The 23,960-nt window shown below is 40.1% G+C and overlaps 6 protein-coding genes across 14 annotated transcripts in view; 5 read left to right on the plus strand and 1 right to left on the minus strand.

The window, feature by feature from the left end:
- The window catches only part of LOC133841259 (protein kinase C, brain isozyme), a 29,655-nt gene extending 23,378 nt beyond the window's left edge, over positions 1-6,277 (plus strand). For 4 of the 8 annotated variants that reach the window (XM_062273623.1, XM_062273624.1, XM_062273621.1 and 1 more), the window contains 9 exons: positions 336-464; positions 1,196-1,352; positions 1,418-1,766; positions 1,833-2,006; positions 2,066-2,157; positions 2,238-2,439; positions 3,293-3,481; positions 3,544-3,684; positions 3,752-6,275. In XM_062273623.1, the coding sequence (XP_062129607.1) occupies positions 336-464; positions 1,196-1,352; positions 1,418-1,766; positions 1,833-2,006; positions 2,066-2,157; positions 2,238-2,439; positions 3,293-3,481; positions 3,544-3,684; positions 3,752-3,904 (1,586 nt within the window). In that variant the 3' untranslated portion in view covers positions 3,905-6,275. Of the gene's footprint in view, positions 1-335; positions 465-1,195; positions 1,353-1,417; positions 1,767-1,832; positions 2,007-2,065; positions 2,158-2,237; positions 2,440-3,292; positions 3,482-3,543; positions 3,685-3,751 lie in introns of all 8 variants that reach the window. The other 4 variants (XM_062273625.1, XM_062273626.1, XM_062273628.1 and 1 more) reach the window with 4 other exon arrangements.
- Positions 6,278-7,191: 914 nt separating this feature from the next.
- On the plus strand, positions 7,192-9,501 carry LOC133846438 (uncharacterized). 2 transcript variants are annotated; one of them, XM_062281422.1, is made up of 4 exons: positions 7,192-8,031; positions 8,094-8,271; positions 8,327-8,918; positions 8,983-9,501. In XM_062281422.1, the coding sequence occupies exons 1-4, from the start codon at positions 7,433-7,435 to the stop codon at positions 8,994-8,996; spliced, it is 1,383 nt and encodes a 460-aa protein (XP_062137406.1). In that variant the 5' UTR covers positions 7,192-7,432; the 3' UTR covers positions 8,997-9,501. The 2 variants fall into 2 exon arrangements, with proteins under 2 accessions (XP_062137406.1, XP_062137404.1); XM_062281420.1 differs by having other exon boundaries at positions 8,327-8,983.
- A 48-nt stretch (positions 9,502-9,549) lies between these two features.
- Positions 9,550-16,281, minus strand: LOC133846434 (uncharacterized). The gene is made up of 8 exons (XM_062281417.1): positions 15,523-16,281; positions 15,134-15,458; positions 13,987-15,079; positions 13,454-13,925; positions 11,583-12,627; positions 11,392-11,525; positions 11,003-11,331; positions 9,550-10,941 (listed from the first exon to the last, which is right to left on the minus strand). The coding sequence occupies exons 1-8, from the start codon at positions 15,868-15,870 to the stop codon at positions 9,552-9,554; spliced, it is 5,136 nt and encodes a 1,711-aa protein (XP_062137401.1). The 5' UTR covers positions 15,871-16,281; the 3' UTR covers positions 9,550-9,551.
- On the plus strand, positions 12,872-13,448 carry LOC133846439 (ubiquitin-fold modifier 1). Its single transcript, XM_062281423.1, has 2 exons — positions 12,872-12,887; positions 12,986-13,448. The coding sequence occupies exon 2, from the start codon at positions 13,125-13,127 to the stop codon at positions 13,377-13,379; it is 255 nt and encodes an 84-aa protein (XP_062137407.1). The 5' UTR covers positions 12,872-12,887; positions 12,986-13,124; the 3' UTR covers positions 13,380-13,448.
- Positions 16,282-16,487: 206 nt separating the features above from the next.
- LOC133846437 (uncharacterized) lies at positions 16,488-18,304 on the plus strand. The gene is given in 4 exon segments (XM_062281419.1): positions 16,488-16,642; positions 16,644-16,721; positions 16,790-17,035; positions 17,094-18,304. Coding segments are annotated over 4 exon segments (1,467 nt in total). The 5' UTR covers positions 16,488-16,618; the 3' UTR covers positions 18,213-18,304.
- Positions 18,305-18,661: 357 nt separating this feature from the next.
- LOC133846436 (protein unzipped) overlaps positions 18,662-23,960 on the plus strand; it is a 31,857-nt gene continuing 26,558 nt past the window's right edge. Inside the window, exons 1-2 of the mRNA XM_062281418.1 lie at positions 18,662-18,791; positions 19,400-19,492. The gene's annotated coding sequence lies outside the window, so the exon portion shown is untranslated. The remainder of the gene's footprint in view (positions 18,792-19,399; positions 19,493-23,960) is intronic.

Here is a 23,960-nt window from a genome sequence, read left to right on the forward strand (position 1 = left end):
TGCCATGTCGCGTGTCCTGTGTGTTATATTTATATACTGCAATGTGTATGTCTGAGTGAGAGAGTGTGCGTGTGTGTGTGTGTGTTTGTGCGTACGTTTATCCCTGCTTTCTATCACTTTACCCACATATTGCCCCACCAACAACAAAAGAAAAACACTTTCAATCTATGCCAAAAACTTTCTCTGGCACAAATCCAAACCTCCGGCCTCCCACAGAGTTGCCTGCCCCATCTATTTCAATGATTGCCAAGTGGCCACTAACAAGCGACTTATATTTATTCCACTACGTGACATCTGACCTGACCCGACCGGACACAACCATGGCGCTTATTTAGCATGCGATATGAATGTTCATGCCCGCTGCAAGGAGAACGTGCCCAGCCTCTGCGGCTGTGATCATACTGAGCGACGGGGTCGCATCAATCTGGAGATAAATGTCAAAGAGAATCTACTCACCGTTCAGAGTAAGTACGGCATAATGCCCACTTCAATTCAATGCGTACTACGGTCAACACAGCTCTTAACTTGTTACACAAACTTTCCATTCCTTTCCTTGTCATGCCTTTCTCCACTGAAATACTCGCATACCACTGTAAAGCGCTTAAGTTTCAACCAATTACGGCGCCTAAGAACTTTGCCATAAGCCTCCAACTCCGAAGTTTACGAACGAAATTTATACATATATACCAACAAAAAAAATAAAATAAAAATGCAAGTTGAACTTTTTCAACAAGGCGCTTAAAATGTTCAAGTTGTTTTCCATTGTGTTAGGCTTTAAACAAAATTCTACATTTTGGAAAGGAATATTCCGACTTTAAGCTAGTTAGAAGGAGAAGGAATTAATCTAAGATTTACTTTGCATTTTTCCCACATTTTTAAATACTAATGTAAAACTCAACTCTGCGTATGAATATTTGTTATGCAACGTGCAAGAAAATATTTAAAATTCAAGTCGTTGCATCAACACTGGCAAATTGCTTTTGCTTCTTAGTCATCCATAAAGAAAACTTAATTTTTAAGACCACATAATGAATAAGCCACTGCAGTAGCAAGACAAAAGCCTGGGAAATATGTTAAGTGAAGGCGAACACAAAAGCAATAACAAACAATGGCCAAGCTAATTCCTTGGCAACTTTCATACAATTGCGTTCGTCTTTGGCTGAGATGCTGAAAACTTTTATTTGCATCGTTGCAGTCAAGGAAGGGCGTAATCTCATACCAATGGACCCCAACGGACTTAGCGATCCGTACGTGAAGGTGAAGCTGATACCAGACGACAAGGATCAGTCCAAGAAGAAGACGCGCACAATCAAGGCGTGTTTGAATCCTGTCTGGAATGAGACCATCAGCTAGTAAGTTCAAAAAGAAGAATTGAAGAATTTAAAAAGAATAATATGAAACTTCGATACCATTGCAGTGACCTCAAGCCAGAGGATAAGGATCGGCGCATTCTGATCGAGGTGTGGGACTGGGATCGCACTTCACGCAATGATTTTATGGGCGCCTTGTCGTTTGGCATTTCGGAGATTATCAAGAATCCAACCAACGGCTGGTTCAAGCTGCTCACCCAAGAGGAGGGCGAATACTACAATGTGCCCTGCGCGGATGACCAACAGGATTTGCTGAAGCTGAAGCAGAAGCCATCGCAAAAGAAGCAGCCGGTGATGCGCTGCGACACTCATACGCACTCACAGTCCAAAAAGGACATGATACGTGCCACAGACTTTAATTTCATCAAGGTCCTAGGAAAGGGATCCTTTGGCAAGGTAATCGACACATCACATCACAAGCTCAATAGTGTTTGCTTAAATGTATTTGATGGAATGTCACAGGTGCTGCTAGCAGAGCGCAAAGGTAGCGAGGAGCTCTATGCCATTAAGATACTCAAGAAGGATGTGATTATCCAGGACGATGATGTGGAATGCACGATGATTGAGAAGCGTGTGCTGGCGCTGGGCGAGAAGCCGCCGTTCCTTGTCCAGCTGCATTCATGTTTTCAGACAATGGTGCGTATGCGCAATCATGCAAGATAATACGCTCATTTACACTTGTATCACGTATATAGGACCGCCTATTCTTTGTCATGGAATATGTGAACGGCGGCGATTTGATGTTTCAAATACAACAATTTGGCAAATTCAAGGAACCAGTCGCCGTGTAAGTAAACACTTGCTAACAATTTGGAAAAACAGACACGTAATAACACGAGTGTACTATATTATTTTATGTGTCGATAGTTTCTATGCTGCCGAAATAGCTGCGGGTCTATTTTATCTGCACGCCAAGGGCATCCTCTACAGAGATCTAAAACTGGATAATGTGCTGCTCGACGCCGATGGACATGTGAAAATTGCCGACTTTGGCATGTGCAAAGAGAACATAATGGGCGAAAAGACGACCAAAACATTCTGCGGAACACCCGACTACATTGCACCCGAAGTGAGTGATTCTTATGTCCGCCACTCGTAGCGGAAGAAGGGTATTATAACTTTGTGCCTGTTAGAAATGTGTGTAAAAGGCAGAAGGAGGTTGCTCCAACCTTATAAATTATATATATTCTATATCAGAGTCATCAGCCGAAACGATATAGGTCTATATAGGTCCATGTCTGTCCGTTAGTCCCTATGAACGCGTAGATTTCATCTATAAGAGATGAAGATATAATTTTCATCAGTACTTGTTATTTTTGCACTCAGATCAAATTTGTTAAAGAATTTTGTCACGCCCACTTCCGCCCCAAAATCGAATCACAAGCGTAATTTTGGAACTACACAATATATGATTCCTAAGATTTCGGTTGTGATCAGATAAAAGTTTTAAACGTCATTTGAGAAATACTTTTGTATGAGCAAAAACGCATACTTACTACGGGATTTAGTTGCCTTGGCTGACAATCTGGTATATTTTGCACCCTATGGTGCATTTCCAATGTATAAATATACTAAATATGGGTTTTGGTATTATATTAGTATTATTGTGGTGTATTAATTGGGTATATTTTTAAAATACCACACAGTTTTGCGTTTATTCGAGCACTCTCGACTGTAGCTTTCTTACTTGTTTTGTATGGTAAAAAATACCTACTGCAGTTCGGTTATTTTTATATTTTGAATTTATAACTACATCGATATACGAAATATAGCTTTCGGCAGTATTTTTGGTATACTTTTAGCATATGATTTTATTGAAAATGGGTTGCGAGTATCTCATAGTTAATCACACTCGATCGTAGCTTTCTGACTTGTTATTTACCTCATTGAAAACTTATTGAAACTTCTCTGTCTTTTATTAGATAATACTTTATCAACCCTACGGTAAGTCTGTGGATTGGTGGGCTTATGGTGTGCTGCTTTATGAGATGCTGGTTGGACAGCCACCATTTGACGGCGAGGACGAAGAGGAGTTATTTGCGGCCATAACAGATCACAATGTTTCCTACCCGAAGAGTCTAAGCAAGGAAGCCAAGGAGGCGTGCAAAGGCGTAAGTAGACTAAGAAACTTTCTACTTTCAATGTGCTTATTTCAATAAATATTCCCTTCCAGTTCCTAACAAAGCAGCCCAATAAGCGACTGGGTTGTGGCTCTTCAGGTGAAGAAGATGTGCGTCTGCATCCATTTTTCCGACGCATCGATTGGGAGAAGATCGAGAATCGCGAAGTGCAGCCTCCATTCAAGCCGAAAATTGTAAATAATTAAGAAAGCCTCAAACTAAACCTCGAAGCAATTAACTCTCCTATCATTTACATTACAGAAACACCGAAAGGATGTGTCCAATTTTGACAAGCAATTCACATCAGAGAAAACAGACTTGACGCCAACGGATAAAGTATTTATGATGAACCTGGATCAATCGGAATTTGTTGGCTTCTCCTACGTGAATCCGGAATACATTGTGAGCCCATAAGCAGTAGCAGTTGAAGCTATCGAATAATTGTAATTGGGCATTGAAATTACCCAGCGAGTTGTGTCATCAGTTGATATTAAGTGTTAATTCAAAAGACATTTGTTAGCTCATGTTTATTTAGTTTATATCTTGTTGTTATCTATGCTAAATGAAAGCAATAATATTGTCTTAAGCTTTATTTAGTGCTTATTTAATTATATACAACTAATTTTTAGAAATTCATGAGTACTTTAAGTTAACAAACCGCAGTATCTGAATTTAGTTGCATATTTCAATATCACTGTAAAGCAATTCTCCACGTTGAAACAGCAACTCGAAGCCAAAAAAAGCAACAAAACAAAAAAAAACAAAAAAGGAAAAAACTATGGAATAAAAACTTTTATTTTATATACCATTACCCAACGCTTTTCTCTGCTTTCAACTTTCACTACAAGCTGTAAAACTTTTCCTTGCACTTGCCTTTTTTCATTTTCATATTTCAATTTTCCTGACCCATTTGACAACTTTCTCTCACGATAATTCCAAACTCTCGGATTCAGCAAGTATTAAATTTGTGCTAAATTATTTATATGCATACAAATATTAGTCCATAATATAATAAAAGGAAAATAATTTTTAGCAAAACATCTGAATGTTATCTCACACATATTGAATACATAGAAAAATTAAAAGCTCACTCCGTTGAATTTGATAATCTATAAATCTCTGAATACACTATATATTTTTAGCCAAAGCACTAAGCAACAAAAGTTGAACTCAATCTCAGCAAATAGATGAATACAAATACCTTACAAAAGAATTCTACGATTCGGGTCAGAGTTGTAACGTTGTTCGATTATAATGTTGGCCCCTGCATTATCATCAAATCGAAATATACGTTTCACTATGTTGACAAGGAAAATTTCACAAACCTAATATCAAAAATATCTTTGCATAATTTTTCACAAATATTTCAAGTGTTCTTGAGCCACCAAATATTATTAAAACATCTTTTTATGTGTGCTTATGATTATATTATATGAATATTCATTATTCGGAAACATTTTTAATTCACATAAAAGTTTTATTTCTTAGCAGTATGTATAAGCCGAAAATATATCGAAAGGAATATATGATCGGCATAGAGTCTCAATGTACCATAATAAAAATAAACAAAAAAACACGTAGCAAACAAATTGCATAGCAATAAGTTAAAGCTATAATGTCTAAGTTTAGTCTATTAGTAAATAACTATATCAAAAGGAAGAAAGATGATGATGTCAAAGATAAATTATTGCTATTAACTGCGCCAGAAGTGTAGCTTTCTAAAGTACTTACTTATAGGTGGGAGGAAAAATACCTATTGTCTTTGTTTTGACACTTTAGTACCTAACAAAAATTAGATGCTAAAACTACTGTTAAACAATGAGAAAAGACAATCTACTATAAGCACATGAAATACCTTGAGTTACACAAACAAACATAAAAAACCAAAAAACAAAGAAAAGTAAGCAGAACAACAGTTAAATGAAATCAAATTCAAACTTAACATTTTTGGTAGCGCAACCTAAGCTAAGCTTTTGTGCCTCTTATAGTTCTCTTTCTTTCAGCAAGCGTAAGAAATTCTGAACTCTGAAATTTAACTTTAAAAAGAATAATACAAAATACAAGAAAATTATAACTTACATATTTAATAAATATTACATAATACGTATAGAACTTAATCAACTGATATCTCTGTAGCCAAGCTATGTGCTAAAAAGTAGGGCACAAAAACCGATAGATTGAAACTAAACTAAACTTAACTTAACAAAATGATAAAAGCAAAAGAAAGATAAGGAAAATGTATTATGAATTTGATGAATATCTAAAGTAATTTGACACATATTTATATAAAAGATGTATAACTCCGAACTTGAAGCATTTAAATCATTTATTTCATAGCAAAATGATGCGTCGAAATATTATGAGAAATGAAATCAAATATTCAGATATACGTATTGTAAGCAAAATAAAAAATAACATAACATAATATGATACTATTTTAATTTGATATAAACTAATTTTGTGACTACTTATGACTACGACGAGTACCACTAAAAGTTCAAGTTCAACAGATTGTATTTGCTCGTATATTATATGACCTAAAATATGAATATAATATATTTAATATGACGATTAATATGCATATGTATGTGTGTGTAGTACGAACATAAGATGATTGATTACTTTAATGAATTTGATGGTAACAAAACAAAATTTCCAAGTCTGTTCAAATATTGAAAATATTTACGCATTAAATCTAAAATTACAACTAAACTAAATATTAAAGTTTAGATAAAATTAATTTTACTATTGAACTATACAAATGGCATATTTATTATTGACATATACATATAAATACCAAATATGTATAAGTATATACGTTTATATATACTTGAATATATTTCTTATTAGTCATTATTGCATATTAATTTGTTATTTATGATAAGCATTTTACAACATATTTAATTGTTTGTTTTTTTTTTGGTAATATTTTTGAACAACTCATGTATGTGTTTTTTATCGAATATTACTATAAAAACAAGCATTAATTTAGTACAAATTCAACTACAAATATTAATATAATATATATCAAAATCAAATACAAATCTCGATGTTTGCCGTAAGCATATTAAAAACATAAATTCAACTCAATAAATTTCTTCAAAAAACCAAAACATAATACCTTTTAAATAGAAAATAGAGTAGCAGGGCTCAAGTACTATAAAAGGTAAGGAACTGGACCCTGTCTATAGAACAGAAATCCAATCGATTCTAAAAATAAATATTGTATATTTTGCATTCGTCGAAAATATTTTTGCTATGTTGTCATCGATTTTCCACTGACTCAGCAACAAAACACTGAACACTAAACTAAAATGAATTATCTGCACAAATACTACTATTTATTTGGGAATGGTATGTACTCATATATTACATATAAAATAAATAAATTTAACGCAAATCTATCGAAAGTTAGCATAATGTATCCGAATTCTTATCTCCCTACAAAATCTGAAAAGAAACATTAAATTTGTTTCTCATCATAAAAGTAGTTTCCTAAATTTAAAATGTTAATTTTTAAACATTATTTTTTTTTTTTTTGTTATTAATATTAATATATTTTAATTCATGCTATTTTAGGATTACATTCAAGACTTTTACAAAATATAAATTAATTTTTATTTATTTATTTACTATTAAATAGTTAAAGGCTTTACTAATATGTAATTAAATCAAATTTTTAAAATACATTTTTAGAATGCAACTTTGTAGGGGATGCAGTAGTCGCAATATTTAGGGAAAAGTGTTTATTCATTGTGAAAGTAAGTTAGTTAGGGGCGTCTAGGTACTCGAACTGTTTGGCTCTTTATCATTGATTGCATACAAATTAACATTTATGCGCACGTTAGCATTAGATAATCTTATCGTATGAATTTGCAAACAATTAGATAAACATGTCCCACAGCCCATCCAGTAAGTCAGCAATCACTCAGACTATCAGTCATGTTAGTTGTCCTGAACTTCACCAGCCCCACGAGCAGTGGCAACAGCGACTTTCGCAATTTGGACCCAACAAATCATGAGTGCATGTTCCAGAGAACTCCACCGACTGTAACCATATTGCTAATCTATGGATTGGCCGTTCCCACTCTGTCATCCTTTGGGCTGTGCACCAATTTCATAAACTGCGTGGTCTTCATGCGACCAAAGATGTCGCCATCGGCATTTTCATATATGGCGGCACTTTCGTGCTTGGATTGCATCTCCTGTATGCTCATCACATTGACAGCGCTCTCAAGAAGCTATTTCTATAACGATGCCGCATGGATAGCTTATGATTATCAGTGGCAAACGCCACTCTTTGGAATTAGCACTGGGGCTGCCAATCTAATCCTGGCAGGCCTCAGTCTGGATCGTTTAGTATATTTGTCGCGCTTCAAGCGCAACAATGGTGCCCCAAGATTCTGTCGTCGAAAGGTTGCTCGCTACATGATCTGTGGTGGCTTACTCGTCTCAATAATTGTTAACATGCCTTACTTTTTCGTATTCGTCGTCGATCTGGATACGGCCACCTGCTATGTTACCAATTTGTACTACTCCAAGTGGGTGACAGAGTTTCAAGTTCAAAGCAAAGTCATCTTGATTACTTTCATTTCATTCGTAGAATATACGAGTGGCACAATTGGTTCTCTTTTGCCCTGTTGGCCCTCATACCGGCTGTGTTTCTGTTGATGGGCAACATTGTCACCATTATTGTCTTCCATCGCTGGACCAAGCAAAGCAAATTGTGCCATCAAAACGGCAACAATGACAACGATCGCACCACGCAAAAACGCTATCAGGTATGCCTCGACTACTATTAATAAATGAATTAAACAGCATCTTTTACTTCTGTAGCATCAAATGAAACTAACAATCAGCATCGTTATAGTCATCACATTATATATGGTGGGTGAGTTGCCCGCTCACATGACATCGAGGAAAAGTTCATTGAATCTGCTCTTTGGCGGCGATGCCAACAAAGTGAATGTGGAGCTGATGGAGCAACTGGAAGTTATATTCATTACACTAAACGCACTCCAGCTCAGCCTCAACATTGTGGTCTACGGTGTCATCAATCCCAGCTTCATGCCAGAGTTCTTTTTATGCATGCGCAACACTTCCGACATCTGCTTCAATTTGTGCTGTTTGCCAGCGCTTTCGCGTGGCTGCCGTCGTTGTTGGAATTGGGCACGACAGCGGGATGAGGCAACTGCAGAGGAACGCGTGGTCAGTTGTGCGGCGCCCCTTCAGCTGCCTGCGGATGAGGCACCCAACTGCGGCTGTGAAAGCTGGAGCAGCGATTCGGGCTGTGAAAATGACGCCCATTGCAGGACAGCAACGGGGACGTTTGCCTTTGTCGATGAATTCGACTGCCAAGAAGATGTGCAGGAACCACAACCAGAAGTCTTCCTTACCAAGTCTAGTGCTCTCATGCTGCCCTCCGAATGTATGCATTCTCCCAACAATTTTACTGTAATTACATAGATTTATTCGAATAATAAACAAATTAGTTGCAGTCATATGACGATGTTATCGTGTTGCTCCAAGAAACGTCGCCACAGTGTATTGGTGAAGCTTCGCGCCGCTGTTGCATTACCATTGAAGATTCTATAAAATGGATCATCTGGGAGCACTTTATGAATGGTAATTCGAAACGCACTATTCGATGAACTATTACTCGTTGCTTGCAACATGAGCAGACAGAGAACAAGAAGGTACAAACAGCTTCGCATTGCAGCAGTGTCAAAGTAGAACTGATGAAGAAACCACAAAGAGCTCGAGACCCTACAGCAGCTGAACAAATAGTATGCAGTCTTTGGGATATTGATAGTTTTCTTATTTATTATGTACATTGTAATTCATTCATTTCCATAATTACGTTCTTAGATAGCTTACATTTATATTTATGTATTAGATATAGAAATTAATATTACATAACAGAATGTTAACAGTTACGGAGCTTCACTTAATTTCATAGCAATTCAAAATTATGTACACTTATCTCCACATAAATTAATTTGTTATCTCTATGTAACATACTTTGTTTATATCTATACATTTTTAGATAATTCTAATAAATTTATTTGCCCTGAAGCTTTGACAGAAAGTCCATCAAAAATTGGTGACGAGCTCGCAGTTCGGTTTCATTCCGATGTGGAAGCTTGGCGACCATCCTCTGAATGAGATGCTGGCGATCTCTTGCGCCCATCTTCATTTCAATCAATATGATTTTATCCTCTTCACGCTTCCAGGCATTCGAAGTGCCTGCTATTGCAGTTGGCGATGCAGCTGTATTTGCTTTTTCAGCAGTTGACTCAGCTGGCGAGGTCTCATCATCCTCCTTATTTGTACAGTTTGCTAGCGTAGCCACAACATCCAGTTTGCAGTCTTCATCGCTGTCAAACTGTGTGGTAATCACATGTTGTGGAGTACTGCAGGCACTTAATGACTCCAGTTCATCACCAGAATTCTCCACATCCATTTTAATTACTGGTAGAGTTTGCTCTTTATCGTTTCCCTCTTCTACTTTAGTCACTGGCGGCTCTGGGCTTTGTTTCGCCTGTGCAATGATACGAATGCCAACTTTGCTGTCTACCTCATCTGGAATAACACTTTCCTGATCGATCAGAGTACGCAAGCGTTTGGCACATTCAATAGCTGGTGAGACGGGCGCCGATGAACGCATTTGAGGCTCGTGGATTACCACCATGGGTTGGTTGTTATAACGTGGACGCGGTTGCGTCTGAGCTAAAGGCGAGCGAACTTTCTTGCTTGGCGATTTCCTTTTGTCCGACTGCGGCGATGCGTTGCTTGTTGATGCCGTTGCTCCAAATGGAGTCACACCCGACAAAGGCGAAACGTTCGACGAATTTTGACGACGTGGCGACATTTCGCCAAAGTTAATGGCCGTCTTCTTAGCATTTGGATGATGCTGAGCATGATGATGCCCACTACTAACATTTGGTGTGCTGGTGGTTGCACTATTGAAGTTGTTGCTATAATAGCTGGCATTCAGTCGCATTGCGTGTGCTCTTAATGCCACATCATCGCACATATCGAGGGAGGAGCAGCTGTTTTCCTCGTCCCCCGTTGTAGTGTCAATGACTAAGGCACGACTCGCATCATCCTCTTCGCTGCGTTCAGCGGCATCATCACTATCCACAGCAGCTGCAGCACTAATCAGCTTCTCTCCCTGGGCTCGCACACCATGAGCACAAGTGAAATTCTCTCCAATCAGCGCATCATTGTGTTGTTCATTGTAGATGCTGGCAGCTCGAAAGGATAATTTTGCCGGGAGCATAATTTTGGAGCCATAGAATATACGACCATTAAGATATCGCAGTTGGCAACCAGGTGGCTTACCCTGAGCAGGCACATCTTCCAACAATTCATTGACAGTCTCCACAAACTCGCCGCTGTTGTTGTTCAGCACCTCATGCATATTGATTGTCTCCACAGGCGGCAGCATTCTAATAAATAAGAAATAATTTATATTACTTAAACAGTTAAAAAGAAAGTCTTATAACTTACCTTTTGGGTGGTTTTGCCTGCGGAAATTGCTGCAAAAACCAATCGCATAGGAACTGATTACCTTTAAGCAGTGGCAAGATTTTGGACTCAACCTTTTTAATGCTCACACTTGGCAACTCGGCCAACTCGCTAAGGCATGCATAAATTTTGCGTATTTGTGCCGGTTGCTTGCAGAAATATATGTTAAGTTTGTTTATAAAATTGCTGGAGTTGGTGATCATGAAGTATTCGAAAAATTTGCCTAGCTCGGCGGCCTCCTCAGGTAGCAGAAAGTTGAGAAACACTTCAGCCAACTCCGGATGCTCAGGGAGCAATAGTTTTTCTATTTTCTGAGGATTTTAAGAATATTATTAAATCAATTGATTAGAGAACAGACATATCGTACTTACCAAGTATAAATCCGATACTTTGTCCTTCTTGGGATCGAACGTTTGCAACAACTGATTGAACTTTTGGCAATCTTCCAAGCGATTTGATGAAAACAAAGCCTCCTCCACTTTGTCATAAAAGTTAAAGGCAAATGCTAAATAGAAGAACACGAAATTAATGTGACGCGTTGAACTGTATTCTCTTGACTTACTGGCATCTTTGCGATTGCGCTCCTCAGCACTATCTGGCCGCATCATATGGCGCAGCATCTCCTCCTGCCGATTGATTCTGCGATTGCGAGCAGCTTCTTCGCACCGTTGTCGCTTCTGCTGTTGCTGGGGCGAGCTTGCCGTTGCCGCCACAGCTTCCTCTTGCTGCTTGCCTTGAGTAAACATCTTCAAATCGACCAAGAGTTGTGTGTACAGTTCGAGTGCCAAGAAGCGTCTGTGACAAATCTGCACAGCCTCGGCGTGGTCATATAGATTGCGCTGTTCTTGCAGGTAGCTGGTATACAAGGTAATTAGGAACGCGCAACGTTGCCTGAGCTTGTGGCGCAAACGTTGGCGCAATAAATGATAGCGACTACGTCCTTTTAATCCTTTGCGTAGTTTATGACAGGTAACAATGCCCCTCTTTAAAATGCAACAACGCGCCCTTTTGCTCTTGACAGATGTTGAACTGTGATCCTTAAGATTTATATCATCTGTCCGCTCTGCAGACTTATCCAATTCTACGATTTGCACCGTCTGGGATGCATGATCGAAGTTAAAGTTAACTGCCGGCAGCGCATCGTCGGGCAATGGTGGAATAGGAGGCGGAAGATCCAAGGCAGTAGATTCTTCATTGGTGTGAAGTGTTGAATTTAAATTGGCAACGTTATCAGCAAAAGGGCCAGGCAACAGTGGCACGGATACACCAGCGCATTGTGACTGCGGAGTTAGTCCACCGCCAAAAACGTAGTTAACATTGATGGTAAGTGATGACGCGTTGGCTTGATTTCTGGCCGGAGCGCGGGATTTCTTTTTGGGCTTGTTTTTGCATATCTTTGGTGCTGATGATTTGGTAACTGAGTCCTGCGACAAATGACTTGTATCGCTGCCATGAGGCACCGCAGCCTCGCCCAAACTATCGGGTAGCACCAAATCCTCGCCAACTGCTTCGCGCACAAATTCTAAGAATGATGCACTTGCTGCTGGCGAAGCTTGAATCGTGGGTTTGCTGTAGCGGCGCGGTCGTTTTGTGTTGTCCCACTTTTGCTGCAATGATTACGCAAATACAACGTAATTTAATTGCCAAAATAGCATATACAATTGTTTTTTCTTGTTGTTTTTGCTACAGTCCACGATTTGTAAACAGTGTAATTGTTTTGTTGTTACTTTATCGATATATCGATAGCTGGTCAAAAATATTCTTATTTCAAATATAATCGATTACTCGTAACGTATCGATAACGCGTTTAAAGAGTCACATTTGAAATCTTATCGCTTACGCAGATATCGCTCATTTGCCCATCACTGTGAGTAAGAGCAGAGTGCATTTATTTTTTGTTTTCATCAATTTTTGCAAATACTTTCACTTAATGGACGATAATAAATAAACCCAATATTCAAACAGGTGTTGCAGCAAGTACACTCCTTCCCAACAACCCCTGAAGCGGTGTACATAGTGCTAACAGCTTGCAGTTCAAAAGTGAAACTGACCACGTCACAAAGTATTTGCATTCCGACCAAAAACACAACAATAACGCAACATAATGAGCAAAGTGACATTTAAAATAACGCTAACATCGGATCCTAAACTGCCGTTTAAAGTGCTCAGCGTACCAGAGGCGACGCCCTTCACCGCCGTGCTCAAATTCGCCTCCGAGGAGTTCAAGGTGCCCGCGGAGACGAGTGCTATCATCACAGACGACGGCATTGGAATCAGTCCTCAACAGACAGCTGGCAATGTGTTCCTCAAGCACGGCTCCGAGCTGCGTCTGATTCCTCGAGATCGCGTCGGTCACTAAACTAATTTACTCCCCTTTATCCGTTAAAATAAATCGAGATTTGTAATCCCTTAAACAAAAAAAAGAAAACTTACCCCGATATAATATTTCCAGGCGTTAGCCAACAGATGATACTGTTCTCGAGGGGTGAGCACTACGCCGTCTTTGAATCCCAAAATCATGCGATTGACGGGCGGCGCACGCTGATGCTCAAAGTAATACTTAATAGGATTATAATGCGTTCCTTGGCACAGTTCGTTGACTTTAAAGAAGATTCGTCTATATTCTTTGCCATGTATCAAATCCTTAGCCATGCGCTTGCATGCCACACGCACTGGATCTGCGTGCTTACGCAGTGGCTTCTTGGCGCTCTTTATCACATTCAAATGCTTTTCCAGTCCCATAGCAATAAGCTGATACTCCGACGGCGCATAGGCGGTGAATTGGACATTTTTTGGCTGGAACGCCATGCGAGGCAGATACTGTGGGTACATAAACACTGGACTGTCCAGCATGAGGTCCATGATGCGGGGCGGTAGGCGTGGCACCTGCCGATTATTCGATTCGCTAACAATAGAAGTAGTGAGTTAAATTATCAGCTTAGCGTGAGAGTTTTGTGAGAACTTACGTCAATTGCGCCTCCCGGTTAATGAATTGCATCATGGCTTTATTCTGCTCTTCAAACTCGTCGCTGCTTAGCTCATGCTCCCATTTTTTAACCAGCTCAATTGCTCTACTCAAATTCCAGCAATTGAAGCTGGCATCTTTGCTCGATCTCTGCAGCAACTCCTGCAACATCTCCCTGGGTTTATGGGCCATGGAATACAGAGTGGGATGGGAGTAAGTTTGCACGAATGACTGCGTCAGCAGCTGCGTGTGGAGGCGCAATTGTTGCTGCAGCATATCGTGCATATCCTGAGTGAAGCCCATGGTGTTTGTGGGCGGATATGAAGGTATTGGATTCAAGTGCCGCAGACTCTCAAATTGCTCTTCGTACTCGGAGTGAATATGCTTGCGAACCGATAGATATTTGCATGAGAAATTGAGGTCATATGGCTCTTCTGATGTAGACTCCTCCAATACGGTCTCTGATGGGAGCTCCGCTTGAGGGGGTGCGGGATCCAACACTTTGGCCAGCTGAAAGCAGTTGGGTTGTCCTGGCAGTGGCACTGCAATGAACTCGGATGGCTGATCCAAATCATGAGTTGGTACGCTTAATAATTTAAGAGTGCCGGTTGCATCCATGTGAGAGCTATTCAAAGAAGTGTCTGCTACCACATGGGATAATGTGCTGGGAGTGGACATCACGTCCGGCTGAAAAGTGGCGAGTTCAGTGTGCGATGTCACCGACAGCTCAGCTGCATTTGGTGCTGCAGCCGGAGTTGGACCTGGTGTTATTGAATGGCTTAGTGGCGCAAGTCGGGGTGGACTGTCAAAGTTGATCAGACGCGTCACCTGCTCCACGGGATCACTTGGCAGGACTACAGATGGCTGCGAGTCCACTTGATTGGTGAGAAACTTTTGAGGCGTTTCCAATTCTATGGAATCGAGTGAAACGCCTTCCTGCAAGAGGCCGGCAAACAGTTCCGAGACCAAGTCAGTGAGTTCCTTCTTTGATATATTCACATCACGCAGTTCCTCGGCATCTACGGGCACCATCTCGGCGGCCACATACTCGGGATCATTAATGGGATCGTCATCGTCGCCCAGGAAGCTGTTGCCTAAAGAAAAAGGACAATCAATACAACATACAGCAAGTTGCGTCGACTACTTACTCAATGGTTTGGAGAAGTCGTTGAGAAACTGCATCCAGTCCGCATCATTGGCTGTCATATCATGTTCGTGCACATCGTTAGGTTCCTCGACGTCTGGAGGCACAAACTCCGACTGCAAATCCTCAATAGTTGTCTGCTGAAGACATAGCTTAGACCGAGTACGCGTTGCAATTCGTGGATCTTCGGTATTTTTATCCAATGGAAGCTTAAAACAGCCATCGGAGCTGAATTTCACTGGCGAGTCCTCATTAGCAGTCATCGGCGTTTGTGGTGTGCAGGGATTTGAATCGAAATCCGAAGCAGTGGTATTTGGATCCTCATCCGACTACGAGATCCATATAAATAGCATTATTAATGAATCAAAAGATCTAAAACAAAAGTTTACTCACATGAAAATCATCTTCCTTGAATGTATACTCCTCGTCCTCCTCGTCTGAGTGCAAGTCCTCGCGTATTAACGCTTCAATATCATTATCCACCGAAGTATCCTTCAGAGGAGGCAACGTTATGCCTGGCGTGCGATTCAATTCTCTTGCCTTGGCTCGCGTTAATTTGGCCACCGATGGGGTCTCGGTGATAATGATGGCACCACGTTGCGGCTGCTGTTGCTGCTGTTGTTGCAGCTTCTCTTGGGCTTCCGCCTCACGCTTTTCGCGTGCCAATTCGTCCTCAGCCTTGAGCGTAACCAGCGCCAACACGTGCTCATTGCGTACTACACTGCGGACCACTTTGTGCATATCCTCACTGGTGATGGCATTCACGCGAGCCACCTTGCGCAGCCGTCGATCAATCTCCTTCACATCCTCAATGTTGCACTCATCCAGCTCAAAGCTCGGTCGTCGCTGCTGTCCATTGTTATCCTTTTCCAATCGACGCCGCTTTCGCGATGGTCGCCGGTTGCTGTTTGTTGGCGTGGAGTTCACACTGCTGTTGGTGCTGCTCGCTGCTGCTGGTCTTGTAGGAGTCTTCAGTTCAGACAAGTCTGATTTTTTTTTGAATTACTTGGCATGATTTTGTGCTCATTGAAATAAGAATTGTAACAAATTCACAAAATGCTCGCTCGATCAAAACAAAAATACGGCCAGTGTGTCCATAAAATGCCGCCACATAAATTGCTGGATATCGTGCCAGGGCGCTTAAAAACTTCATTGATATCGAATACACAAATCGATAAATATTAGCCAAAATCGAATGTAAAATTTATAATTGATATAACATTTATGTGGTTATTATAAATATTTTCCTTTTTTTTTTGGAGCAACTAATTTGCTAATGTAATATTTGTGAAATCTTCGTCAAAGTGTAACCAGCCATGTTAAGTCATGCGGTAACATTTAGGATTCTATTTTTTTTTGGTATATCAGCGCTAAAACGTATATTTTAGAAATGGTGCTGGTGGTCACACCATGAAATTCGGAAAACAATTTCTTCGATAATAAATGAATTTATAGTATTATTTGTTTGTGTGATGTCAGTTCATGTGAAATGCGTATCTGCATGGTATCCGACTTTTTTCTACCCCAGTATTGGAGGCGTCGAAGAACATGTCTACAACTTGTCACAAATGCTGCTCGCTTTGGGTCACAAGGTGCAATTAAACTAGAGAAGCCACTCAATATCCTTCAATATCTACTTTAACTGAGTTTTATGCTGCAGGTCGTTGTGCTAACCCATGCCTATGGTGACTGCAGCGGCGTTCGTTACGTGACCCACGGCCTTAAGGTGTATTACCTGCCCATCAAGGTGTGCTACAATCAATGCATCCTCCCCACCGCAGTGTGCAATGTGCCCATGTTGCGTGCGGTGCTGTTGAGGGAGCAAGTGGACGTGGTTCATGGTCACTCTGCATTTAGTGCCTTGGCGCATGAGGCTTTAATGGTTGGCTCGCTGCTCGGTCTCAAGGTGAGCGACGTAATTAATCACATTGCCGATTCCTGTTCTAATTCATCCCCGCTTGCAGACTGTATTCACGGATCATAGTCTGTTTGGCTTTGCGGATCTGTCGGCGGCGTTAACCAACAAGCTGCTGGAGATTAATCTGAGCATGGTCAACCATGCTATCTGTGTTTCCCACATTGGCAAGGAGAACACGGTGCTACGTGCTCGGGTTGCCAAGCATCGTGTCTCGGTGATTCCTAATGCGGTAGACACCGCACTCTTTACGCCAGATCCGAAGCGAAGGCCTGACAATGGTGTCATCAACATTGTGGTCGCATCGCGTCTTGTCTATCGAAAGGGTATCGATCTGTTGGCGGGAGTGATTCCCAGGTTCAAGAAGACGCCCAATGTCAACTTTATTATCGTAGGCGATGGTCCTAAGCGAGATCTACTCGAGGAGATCAGGGAAAAGACCAATATGCAGGATCGTGTCGAGATTCTCGGTGCAGTGGAGCACGCCCAAGTGCGTGAGGTGCTAGTGCGTGGCCACATCTTTGTAAACACATCGCTGACTGAAGCATATTGCATGGCCATCGTCGAAGCAGCCTCCTGTGGCCTGCAGGTGGTCTCCACCAGTGTGGGCGGTATTCCCGAGGTGCTTCCCAATAGCCTAATCCTGCTTACGGAACCCGACATTGAGACCATTTACTCGGCCATATTGGTAGCCATCGAGAGGCATCGCAATCTCGCAACAACAACATCGCCATCTGCAGCGTCTTCCAATGGGCACATTCCTCCAAAGACTGAGACAAATTGTCGCTCCAAGCGAGCAAAACGTCGCAAGAAACAGGGAAACGATGTGCCTTCCATGCCTGCTACTGTCCAAATGGCTGCAATCGCTCCTGGCTTTGATAGTGGGAATAAGACAGAACCAGTGCTGTGCCCATATCGATGTAACGAATTGGTGGAAACGCTTTACAACTGGGAAGATGTCGCCCAGCGCACGGCTAAAGTGTATGAGCGGGTGATGAAGGAGCGAGCATTTACGTTGAGTGAACTAATCTATGCGGTGTATCAATGTGGTGCCTGGTTTCTAGCCTTCCTCGTGGTGGGCCATTTTATGCTACGCTTACTCGAGTATTGGCGGCCTCGCAGTCGCATCGAAGTTGCATTTGAGCCGCGGTCGCAAAAGGGCTTATGAAATAGATATTTCGTTGTTAATGACATTGCCATAGGTCAACAATTTTGTGAATTAGTCAAATATACTTGTATTTTCTCTTTTTGCTCAACTAATTCTGCTTATTTAAATTGGCATTTAAATTTTAAACTGTCAACCCAATTGTATATTTAACATCTGTTAACAGTATTGGGTTATGTTAACGCCAATTTGAGTCTCTAATATAATCGATAGAAACGTGTTTCGATAACAATTGACTTCGGTAATAGTCAATTCGTTTATTTCTTGTGAATGCTATTTAGAAGATAGAAAAACTAATTTATTTGGCTGATACCTTAAATTGGAAAGTATGTATATAGAAAATCATGATGTTGGGCCTTTTGCGCACTACAGAATATCTCGATATTTCGTGTCATATTTTAGGCATAAGTTAGTATATTTTTAAATCATGTGGTATATTTGAAAATTCGTCTTGGGTCTCACTGACCGATTGAAACTCAGTCTAATAACAAACGAGCTTCGGTAGACGGGAAGACGTGTCCGCGGTTAAATTGAAGTTGAAGATTTGCGTATAACGAATAGCGTTTAAATCGTCTTCGACAGGTCGGTATTTTGACGGAATATGCAAAAAAATCGCGAGCAGTTTTATTTTTCTGCGAAATGCAAATGGATTTGCTGATACGATCTAGTTATTAACAATTTGTGAAACTATTTCAAAGAAACGACAGTTATATTATAATTATAGTAAAGTGTATAAATTATTTGGCCGTTTTTGATGTGTGGTGCAAAAAGTGCAACTAACAAAACGTGTATTTGGAAATCAGCTGAAAGATAACTGCAAGATTGGCCAATTTAGATACGAAGGCGTTCAGCATCCTTGTTGCTTTATGACGTCATTCGCGCGCTACATTATATACAATTCGCAATCATTGTGTGTATACATTGTATGTGAGTGTGCGAGAGTGTATGTGCGAGGCCGAGGCTCAGTGTGCTTGACTGTGTGAGAGAAATTAGAACGGGCTGTGTGTGTGTGTGTTTGGACCAACGAAGCCAAGGCCAAATACCGTTGGCATTCTTATCAGCCTATTTATTTTTCATCTCTTCGTTTTCGCACTTTATTGAATTGCAAACGCGTTTCGTTTTGTAAAATTTCTTGAAATTTGAATTAATGAAGTTTGTGTTTTATTTAATTTCTTTCCTTCCTCTTTTAGCACTTTTATTAACAATAAGAAATTAAACAACAAAAACTTGCATTTGAATATACACAAACAAATAAAGTCAAGGATATTAGAAAATTTTTTCTGGTGAGTACATCTTTTAAATATTTCTGTCCTAGATCCTTTTTTTTACGTATTTGGAAAATGTTAATTCATTTTTCAGCTTTAGGCAGATTTTTTATATTTTTTTTTTTCGTATTTTGGGGGACTTTTTAGTTAAATTGCATTTGAGCGCGTTGAAACTTCAAAGATTTCAAGCTAATGAATTTTTAATGCGTGCTAAAAATCTCCTGTGGCATCAGGGTCTCCTAAGTGCGCGTCTCCTCCGAGAGGAAGACGAAGAAATCGTGCCGGAAGAACTTAAACTCCCATAAATTATACTGCGAATGTGAATGCGGGCAGCAAACTCAGAGATACGCATACATACACATAAGAAACAACAGTATTCCGAAAATTCCGAAATGGCAAACCACCGAAATGCCGCACACCGTTGGGAGGCTGTAAATAATGAAACACCAGACAAGCACCAGACTGCACAACAACAACAACAACACGTGCAAAAACTCAAATAATAAAAAAAGAAGAAGTTGGAGTAGAGGAAACCCCTCGCTTTGGAGTACATGGAAAATAACAAATCTCAAAGGAATAAGGGGACATCATAATCAAAGGCTTTTATGGCGCCATTAAATAACCAGAAAACTGTTGGCTCAAGCGTTCCAGGGGAGTCTACAAACGATACGATTGCCTTTTTTCTCTACAAGAGACTGGGGAGAGGGAAAAAGAGAGACTGTTATTAGGCCAGTCTAAGGAACGCCCGGAAACCGGGCACAGACAATTTGCCTAGTGCGCCTCGTGACAGGGCACGTTCGACCTAATAAGCATGCGGGAAGGGAGAAGGGGAAAGGGACAAAGGGGAGTACGGGTCATGAAGAGACACATGGGGTGGGGAGAACCCTATGGAGAATGGGACGAAAGGTTCCCCAACATACTTCTCAAGCGGTTGGTGAGCAAAGTGCTTCCGTGTTGGAGGCCAAATCGATTTTTATTGATATTCAAGTTGAATGCACTGCGAATTGGATTTAGTTTTTGGAGCAGTTACCAAATTGCTTAGGGGTTGCTTTGTCCCTGACAAGCTGAACTTTGTGGCGAACTTCAATTCTCTCTGATATCATCACCAAAAACCGTCTGCAAGTCGCGTCAACGTTTCGAGACTGAGAAAAAGTAATAAAAGTTTGTTTTTTGGCATTTGCTACGCACTTTTCGCTCTTGATATCTGATAAGGTCTCGACGAATCGCAAATTCCCTATTGCCTCTTGCGTCGTGACGGTGGCTATGGAGTCAGCTTCAGGTCTTCTTTGGCAATCGTTCTTCTTTTGGGGACTTTGTTCAGAAACTTGTTTTTTGCTGCTGTTGTTGTTCTTTTCGACCTTTATTTACTTACCAATTGTGCTCTATTTTTATTCTTGTTTTTACCTTCTAACATTTTTGACATTCATTTTTCTTGTATTCTTTGAGTCGGGTTGCGACTTGTACCGCTCTCTCTCTCTCTCTCTCTCTCTCGTTCTCTCTGTCTCTCCCACTCGCTTTTTAAGGCCGAAACAATAGACACTTAATGGCGCCAGCAGCTCGTAGAGTGCAAATGATTGCTGTAGTATGGTAGTTGTTGTTCTTGTTGTCGTTGCGCTTTGAGCCCTTGGTCGAAAGTTAAGTGCTTTGGGTCGAGCGATAAGCCGATTTTGGGCTTAAGCTGATGGGTTTTGCGGGTCTGGGATCAGAGTGAATTTGGCTGGTTAAAACGATTGTTTAGTGGGCGTTTCAATAATCAATCAGCAATGAGAAATTGCTTGGCAAAAGCACAAAATTGAAAATGTTTTTTAGTGAAAGGAAAAATCGCTGGAGCTTTCTCGATAATCTTTAAATAAGGTTATTGCACGCAAAAGTTTTATAAAAAAGCTTAAGTTGAGAGGACTCTTTAAATCTTATTTAGTTAGAGAAGTTTGGTTTATTTTTTCTTATTTACTGAATTCAGATTTTTGATTTATAATTTGCAGTACGCGGCAAATATTTATCAAATTTTGAGTATAAACATATACATATAACAAATATTTTGTTATTTATAGAATTTATATATTTAAATTGTAGAACTAGTCAAATCTATGTTGAAATTTATATTCAGAATGGGACAAATGAATATGCAAACTTTTTTTTTTTTTTTTGAACTTCAGCCAATTTCAATTGCGAATTTGTTGTTTTTCACCTTTTAAATGCTCACCATACTTTTTATACCCTTGTATATCGACTATTGTATTCTCGTGATTGCCTCGTGTCATGTGTAGCTGACAGCTGGCTAGGATGGCGCTACAATGGCGCCATTGGTCTGTTTATCCTTCACTTGGCTGGTCGGGAAATGGAAAAGTGGGCGGCAAGGATATGAAACCTATTTGCGCCACGCAAACAGCTGAGCTAAAGGACAGCCGCATGAAAACAAACAACTGAACACACACACAAGCTCAACTCTACACACATGGTTGGTTGTTCAAGGAGCAGCTAAAACAAAAAAAGTAAAAAGGACAATTGCTGGTCTAACAATGTGAGGAAACGGAATGAAAGCCATATGAATAAAGTTCAGAGTTAATTTGTTTTATTGTTGTCACAACAAAAGCCACGCCAACGAAATCCGAATCCTGAAGACAGCCCCGCGATTCGTTTTTTCATTTCGACCTCGCCCCGACAGGATTGAATCCTTCTGAAGGCCATCGCCAAAGTCGTGAGTCATACTTGCCACAGAGTGCGTAGCATGTTGCTTTCGCTGTTGCTGCAGGCATAACTTTTATAACATTGTTGCCGCTCTGTCGCTTCCACCTACATCTCTCCTCTCTGCTCGCCTTATTCTCTTTATTGTCCAGCCGGCTCCAAGAAGGAGCCCAAAAAGTCGTAAATTTCCTATTGCGTTTGTCGCTGGTTCCATTTGAGCATTGTTTTTTTTCTTCCATTTTCGCGTTCGTTGATTATGAAATTTCATTTGGGGCCCAATTAACTTGCGTCGCGCACGCGATTCTGCTGCCCCACATATACAATTTTTAACGTATAGACACATACAGTATATAATACTACCATATATCTGCATACATATATAGTTTGTGTATCTTTTGATGGCGTCGTCGCCTAGCATTCGGCGTGTGGTAGGTTGAACTTCTCGTTTTCGCTTAATGGTCTTTTAAATGTGGCGCCAGTTTTGCGCAGTTTCTGTTACCGCCCTCCAAACGCCTCCTCAGCAAACGGAAATGTACATTTAAGTTCGGCAAATGGGTTTAAGGACCTTCAGAGACAACGAAGTGTCCTGACCAAGTTGGCTTTTTTTTTTGCGTGTGGTGTCGTTCGAAATCAAATCGATTTGATGTAAGTTTGACATGTGAGCATGCTTTTAGTTGTCAAAGGTCAACCTCGAGGGCGTTGATGTAGTTTCTTTGCCCCAAAGTGAGTGTGGATCAAAAACAATAGGTTTAATGAACTGGTGGAGCGATAATCAAATATAGAACAAGTTGACAAGTTGATATAAAAACTATGAAAAGTATCACTTCTTAGTATGAAACTTCTTATATGTAAATATCTAAGTATACGAATCTGTACTTTAGTTAATTCTTATTAGCTATGTTACTTAAAAGCTGTCTACTTTAGGAAAGTATAAAGCCGAACTCCTGTGCATATCAAAACGAATTGTAAAATAAGTCTATAACAAAAATAATCAGGTAAAAAAATCATAATAGCTAAAATAGTGAAATATGTGAACTTACATCAAATTCCTTAAATGTGTAAAGCTAAGCCGTATGAGAAAATCAATGAGTGACTCATGAGAACAGCATTAGTTTGCCGGGCCGATGACGAAATAGACAAGGCCCAAGGTCTTGACCATATTAACATAATAAAACATCTTGAATTTGATGATATCACTCAGTAAAATTGTTCACCACGTTGCTGTTGATTAGGAGAGAGCTATGCTTTTTTATCAGTCAATGTGCAAAATTGTTCTGTATTCATTCAAAATGGATAAAGGTCGACGTCAAAGTAGGAAACTAAGAGTCATAGGAAGACGTATGATAATGAGAATAAATCTCAAAGTGAATAGAAAATTTATAACAAACACCAAATAAAAAATGGAGTGCATGGAAAACCTAAACCTTAATTGTATATTCAAAATTAACTCCATTAAATTATTGCTTTTAATGTAAATAAAAAATTTTGATAGCAATTTAATTCGCAGACTGTAGATTTATTCATTTTATATCATTTCATTTTGATAGAGTTTATTAGCATGCGGCTATGTTATTAATCTTGTGATATTATCGTCCCTTGGGCGCTCTGATTGTGTGGATGATAAATGGCCACAAAGTTTTTGCTTTTAGCCAAATCATAATGATAATTATGATGGCTTAGCTGTAGACTAAGTCGGTTGACCAAGAATTGGTAACCTCATTAGTTGCCACTAATGTATTTGATTTTGGTTTGAATTTGAACGGGTTTGTTTTTGTGTCTGTGTTGAATTCCTTCTTGATGT

Source organism: Drosophila sulfurigaster, chromosome 3, assembly GCF_023558435.1.
Source record: "Drosophila sulfurigaster albostrigata strain 15112-1811.04 chromosome 3, ASM2355843v2, whole genome shotgun sequence".
Taxonomy (NCBI): domain Eukaryota; kingdom Metazoa; phylum Arthropoda; class Insecta; order Diptera; family Drosophilidae; genus Drosophila; species Drosophila sulfurigaster.

What these genes read in the sequence shown, in the direction of transcription:
- LOC133846438 (XM_062281420.1), top strand. Translation starts at nt 7,433, where the DNA reads ATGTTAGTTGTCCTGAACTTCACCAGCCCCACGAGCAGTGGCAACAGC. An exon ending in ACCAATTTGTACTACTCCAA is followed by an intron (nt 8,032 to 8,093) that starts GTGGGTGACAGA and finishes TTTCATTCGTAG; the next exon opens with AATATACGAGTGGCACAATT. An exon ending in CCACGCAAAAACGCTATCAG is followed by an intron (nt 8,272 to 8,326) that starts GTATGCCTCGAC and finishes TTACTTCTGTAG; the next exon opens with CATCAAATGAAACTAACAAT.
- LOC133846439 (XM_062281423.1), top strand. Translation starts at nt 13,125, where the DNA reads ATGAGCAAAGTGACATTTAAAATAACGCTAACATCGGATCCTAAACTG.
- LOC133846434 (XM_062281417.1), bottom strand. Translation starts at nt 15,870, where the DNA reads ATGCACAAAGTGGTCCGCAGTGTAGTACGCAATGAGCACGTGTTGGCG. An exon ending in GCGCAATCGCAAAGATGCCA is followed by an intron (nt 11,526 to 11,582) that starts GTAAGTCAAGAG and finishes TCTTCTATTTAG; the next exon opens with CATTTGCCTTTAACTTTTAT. An exon ending in CAGGCAAAACCACCCAAAAG is followed by an intron (nt 10,942 to 11,002) that starts GTAAGTTATAAG and finishes CTTATTTATTAG; the next exon opens with AATGCTGCCGCCTGTGGAGA.